The sequence below is a fragment of the Ictalurus punctatus genome, chromosome 17 (assembly GCF_001660625.3).
Source record: "Ictalurus punctatus breed USDA103 chromosome 17, Coco_2.0, whole genome shotgun sequence".
Lineage (NCBI taxonomy): Eukaryota > Metazoa > Chordata > Actinopteri > Siluriformes > Ictaluridae > Ictalurus > Ictalurus punctatus.
Genome location: NC_030432.2, coordinates 13633918 through 13639917, shown reverse-complemented (window position 1 = coordinate 13639917; position 6000 = coordinate 13633918). Strand labels below are relative to the sequence as shown.

At 35.5% G+C, this 6000-nt stretch overlaps 1 protein-coding gene across 5 annotated transcripts in view; it reads right to left on the bottom strand.

Moving 5' to 3' along the window:
- Nucleotides 1-2067: 2067 nt before the first annotated feature.
- The window catches only part of LOC108277834 (protein Atg16l2), a 29038-nt gene continuing 25105 nt past the window's right edge, over nucleotides 2068-6000 (bottom strand). For 4 of the 5 annotated variants that reach the window (XM_017490797.3, XM_017490798.3, XM_017490799.3 and 1 more), the window contains 3 exons: nucleotides 5321-5368; nucleotides 3560-3661; nucleotides 2068-2945 (listed from right to left, as the gene is read on the bottom strand). In XM_017490797.3, the coding sequence (XP_017346286.1) occupies nucleotides 2852-2945; nucleotides 3560-3661; nucleotides 5321-5368 (244 nt within the window). In that variant the 3' untranslated portion in view covers nucleotides 2068-2851. The remainder of the gene's footprint in view (nucleotides 2946-3559; nucleotides 3662-5320; nucleotides 5369-6000) is intronic. The other variant, XR_006983990.2, reaches the window with a different exon arrangement.

Sequence of the window (6000 nt, the reverse complement as noted above, 5' to 3'; positions counted from 1 at the left end):
CATATAGCTTACTTCCTCTTCAGAGAGGCTCAAGTAATTTTGAACTCTGTTGATACGGTACCATGCTATGTGTGAAATGTCAACAGTCATGTTTTGACCAGCTGCGTCAGAACACAGCATGACACATTGACTGAAATATAAATCCTTCACAGATAGAGCAGTATTAAAGAACAAAATAGACTAATTTAAATGGGGCAACTGAATTACAACATTTCTGTATATAGGAAGGAATAGTTATATACACTAGAAAATAATATAATGTGAAAAATAGTGATTCTGAAGAAATTAGGCAGATATATGGGTTGAATTATTTCTGAACCCTTTTTTTGTCCTTAAAATCTCACAGTTCATACATACTTCCTTATCTTCTGAGAGCAGGTAAAAAACATCACACTGGCCACAGATGAAAAAAAATGTTGTACATTAATAACACAGATTTAAAATATATAAAGTTACGTAAATAAATAAAAACATTCACCAAGAAAGATAGATGGTGCATAGAATAGGTATGTAATACTCTGCCACATGTTTGGTTTCCTTTGCAGCATTTATTGTTATAAAATTCCTTTCTTACCTTGTGCCTTTATCACCCATGATGATAATTTGTGTGCTTTTCTGTTTTGGACTTGCGGAAATAGAGAAATAATTTTTTTTTTTAAATTAAAAGATGAAGCTGCTTAGAAGGAGCAAAAGGGAAAATTCACTTATGCACACAGGCAGGATGATACAGCATCTGTCATGTAGATGTTTCCTAGTTTAAACACTCTCCAGCTGAATTTGATTACAGAAGCATCTCCGCTTTTGCCTGTGAAAAAGGTCTCCCCTCCCCAAAGGAAGCAAAAGCAGGCAATTCCCTGTTCTGCTTGGCTACTTCCCGCTCTGTTGCTATTCAATTAGGCATTCCTCAAATGAACCGTGTCTTGGGAAAAAACCTGCATCAGAAATCCTGAGATTTAAGAATCTTCTGTTTGAGGTCCAATGTGAGGCAGTGCTGCTGCTTTTGCTACATCTCCAGCTTCCTCCCACACTCCCTTCCGCTCTCTCGCTCTGTCACATGCATACACAGACGCTCTCTCTCTTTCTCACACACACACACATACACACACACACAAACACACAGACACTCAGCCTCTCTCTCTCTCTCTCTCTCTCTCTCTCTCTTTCTCTACTCTTTCCAAATGAAGGGGTATGTGTAATAGCAGTTCTATGTGGGTGATAACTAGGACTAAATAAGACACATTTTCTGCTCACCATTATGCTCCAGGCACTGACAGAGTAGCACAATTCAATCTAAACATTCACTACCAGCACTACCAGATTTACTGCAACATAAGAAACAGAAAAAATAAACCTCAGCACAGATATTCAGTGACTTAATCAATTTTAAATACTTTGCAATAATAAAGTTTAATTTATATATTATCTTGTTAAAACTCAAAGATGCTGTAGAAAATATAGTCCCATTAATAAGCAATTCTATTACAAATGCACTTTCTCAAAGAACACTAAATTATATAAAATTGTGCTGAGTGTACTTACTAGCCAAGCTCTATCAGTTTCAGCACAGCTTCATCTCCACGGTTCTTTTTCCCAAAGACTGCTAGATAATTTACAACTTCTACTACAGTGCTGTAGTATGATTTTGAGTAATTCATGGTTGTAAGATGACAAAAGTCATTAGCACAGATAATAAATCAAATTTTCTGTTATAACCAATTTGTTCCAATCGTGACTAATAAAGCTATTATTAGATCACATAGTTTGGAGTAGTAGATAAAGTAGTAAAACGTAATTTTAAAAAACTCTATGGGATTGTAGTTGTCAGCACATTGCAGCAGTTATGAGCAGATGGTTACCTTCACAACTGTTAAAAAAAAAAAAAAAAACAACCCTCAAACTTTCTTCCTTTCAGTATACCACAGAGCCTAACCTCACACCACATTAGAATACAGTTTGCAAAACCTTGCTGACACTCTGATTCATGCTGCTGTATCCTCCAAAGTGGCTCCCTGAAGTGCACAATGCAAACAATGTATTGTTAAAAAAAAATCACAAAATAGGACTTGGTAATGGTAAGAAAAATGGTAAGAAATTTATTTATCTAATAGTCTGTATATAAACCACAACATTCAGTACAACTGGGTTGAAAATTAGAATATAAACAAATATATACATTTCACTGGATATCTTAAAAAATGAGAATGTAAATGCATGTGGTTAGGACAATCAAACAACCTCTCAGAGTGGTTGAGGAAGCACTCAAACACAAACCAGGTATTGATACAGGGTCTAAATTGATGTATTTTTTTACTGCACAATACTAACATATACGTTACAAAATAGACATACTGTACCAAATCTGTTTTTACACTGTGAAATATAATTAGCTAATTTCTATGTACTCAAACAGAACATATTAATGATGGAAATATGAACATGACTTAGAATGAAACCAATCATCACCTACAGTATCTACTTAGTTTCTTGCCTAGTTTCTGTGACTTTTTGTCACCAGGCTTTAAATCTGTAAGTCAATATGCTTTAGTGAATACATATTTAAGGAGCACACTTTAAATGTCTAATAAACTAACACATGGCTTCACACTTTAATTCAATAATTTGTGGGGAAACAATCAAGGTGTCTTATCAATCTTGACTGCTTTATAAAGCCACAGCAAAACAAATTTAGTGTGCTTGTGGTGCTTTGCCTCTATGAGCACTGAAAACACTGAAGCTCTTTTGAACAGTTTTGGTGTATAGAACACACCTTTCCTCACAGGCTGAGCTTGGATGTGTGGATGTTATTGACTCTGGTGTGTAAATCAGCAGCAGACAGTACTTAAATCCAGTTTCAGATGTCACTCCACAGAATGGCACATCGGCTCTTATCAACACTCACCATATACTCCCCTGACATTGACCAAGCCACTGCATTAACTGAGGTTCTGAAATACAAAGAGAAGTCTTATTAAGCTCAGTGATTTGGAATAATTAAAGTATGCCACTAACAATACAGCCATGCAAATATTTCTGATAGAAAATGATGTAAGTCATGTCATAGACTGAAAAACACATTCCAAAAATGCAGATAAAGGGTTCCACTGTCCAAGAACATGGTTGGTGCATATACTGGTGTAAATGGCAGGATTAGTGTAAAAGACAGAGTAAAAGAGGCAATGATAAACATTGTAATGCACACATACATTGTAATGTAATCTTAAAATATATTCTTCAGTTGATAACTTTAATGCAACTTGTATATGTCACTAAACAAGTTGTAAAATGTTTGGTTGTCTGGCTGGCCCTTTACTCATCAACACTATCTGAGGACAACACAAGAACCAGAGTTAACAACCCTGTTGTTCAGCTGAAATATACCCAACTAGCAAGCTGATATTATGCAATTTCAAAAAAAGATTGGCAATTAACATTAAATTCATCTACTGGAAATTCAGTTAAACTGTATTTAGTATGCAAATGAAACAAAATTCTCTCTCTGTTCTCTTGGTGACTAGTAAAACAAGAAATTACTTTAGGTTACTAAAGGGATTCTGGATACCTATGCATGTCTAGTAGGCACGTTTCCAGGTTGCCTGTGCTAATGTTCCAGATGTACACACCACCATCTGCAGAGCCAGCTGCCAGGTAACTTCCATCTGGACTAAAGTCAATTGAAGAAAGCACATCTTATTTAATCATTAATGAAATTATTGTATACCATTATCTTATGCAATAGAAGTATGGATAATGATGTCACTAACACATAGATAAAAATATTTATGACAAACTACTGAAGGATAAGTGCAATCCTCGTAACCTAGGCTTCATCATGCTGTATCCCAAAAAAAAAGGACTTTGAGAATATTTGCTCGAGAAGTCACCTGATTACTAATGGGACTTACCAGTTTTAAATGATAATTCCAGACTCAGTGTTACTTTTGTCTTGCTCCGGCATTGTGTCTGTGATGATTCCAAACTTTTATCTGCCTATATTGACTAGTGTTTTGGCCATAGCCTGCTTTAGGTTTAATGAGTTAGTATCATCTACTTGATCTGCTACTTCCTGTTTGCCGATTGCCTTACCATTTGCCTGTCTCACGTTTCTGTGTATTTCCTAGACCTTTGGTTTGTCTGCTACACTGGTTTAATAAAACTAGAAATCCTGCACATGTCTGTCTGCTTCATGACAATGTAGAATTAAGAATGTAGGGCAGTGTCAGTTATAGTTCGTAGAGAAATCCATAGTCTTACATTGATCAAAACCAGCCTGCACAGAAAGTCTGAATACCTGACTATAGACATAATATAAATGTCTTATATAAATGTACATGGGAAACAATTTGTAAATCAAGAAATACATTTGTGAATCATGTTTTCTGCATTTATGTTTAATAATACTGTTCTGATCCCGTATCCATTAGCCCCTCCCTGTCTGGTTTGAGATTACACAGACCTTTTAGAATAACTCAATGCATTCTGGCCCTGCTGTTGCCATAGAAACTGCTAAGTGTATGATTCAAATGGGAGTGAGCCACAGACCAGAAATACAAATGGGACTTCAGCCTTAGTCATTTCTGCATTGCATCCGCTTCCTTTTCTTGTCTTGTCTAATATTACACTGAGCAATTACACATCACACATGGATTATGGTAAGAAAATGGTATGGCCACACATGGGGGAAAAAAAGTCTGTTTTAGAGAGGATAGCTAACTGAAGACTTCAAGCGTTTCTTTTTTTTTTCTTAATTTGTCTGACCTTTCCAAATGCAAGTAGAATATTCAAAAGGTCATTTCTTTTAAACCATTATTTTCTTTATGACAGCTTTTTCAAACATTTTACAGTGATTACCTATAGTACATGGATTCTTATGCTAGGCTTCTAGATAGATAGATAGATACTGCATCAGATTCTAGGTTCACACAAAAGGTAAAACCGACAAATTATGGCTGAAAAATTAGGCTGTATCAAATAAGAAAAATATTTTCTATTATTATTTCCAATATTTCCATTTTGCAATTCTTTTAAACAATCTAAAACAATTAGATTGGAATCTGTGCCACATTTTTAATCTGACATTTTACTGGCATCCAAAAACTAGCACTGCTATTATTAAAAACATGTAAAAAAAAAAAAAAAAAAAAAAAAAAAAAAAAAAAAACAACCCTAAACCTAACCCTTGAAGCATGAAGTATTATTAAATTAAGTATTAAAGAATCATTTACCAAAGAAATTATGCCACACAACTCAACAATAATGATGACTATCTGGCATTTTACTGTTATTCTGTTATTAGGCCCATTTCAGTCTTTCTGTGTCCTACCTGAAGATAGCCTTGGTGCTGTCACTTCCACATTTGAAACCTTCTGCCCTAGGATGATCATGTAGAAAGAACAAAAACAGTGTGAACTTCAATTTTTAAAACATATTTGCTGTTATAGAAAACTTGCTATTAAAGTTCCATACACAGGGAAACTCTGGTGCAATTTATAAAAATTTAATTCAACAGATTGTTGGGCTGTATTATGCTGTACCTTCTTCAAATATACCTTCAACTATAATATCTGGTCAACTGGTCAGCACGGTGAAGGAACGAATAGTGTTGACATGTCACCACTCAAGTTACTGTCTGTGCAGACTTGCATGTTTCCTCCCATCTCCTAAAACATGTCAGGAGGTGGCTTACCTACAATAAAATTGCCCTTAATGGTTCCCTGCAAGTCACATGCATCCCATAATTACTAAAGATAAACTCATTAATTATATTAATGAATATCATGTCACTGAATATACTTCTTTCTACCCCTTTGCTGCCATTGACCTGTGGCTCCTCACCAGCCAGCTGGTCCACCAAATCTCCACTGACCCTTTACATCTCCTGCAGATCACTCTCAAACACTCTCTCTGTCCTCACCCACATTCACAATGCAACCAAACTTTTCTCTCACAGAATGACCTGTTGGTTTCCAACCAGTCTGGTTTCAAAAGTGGCTACTTCACCAG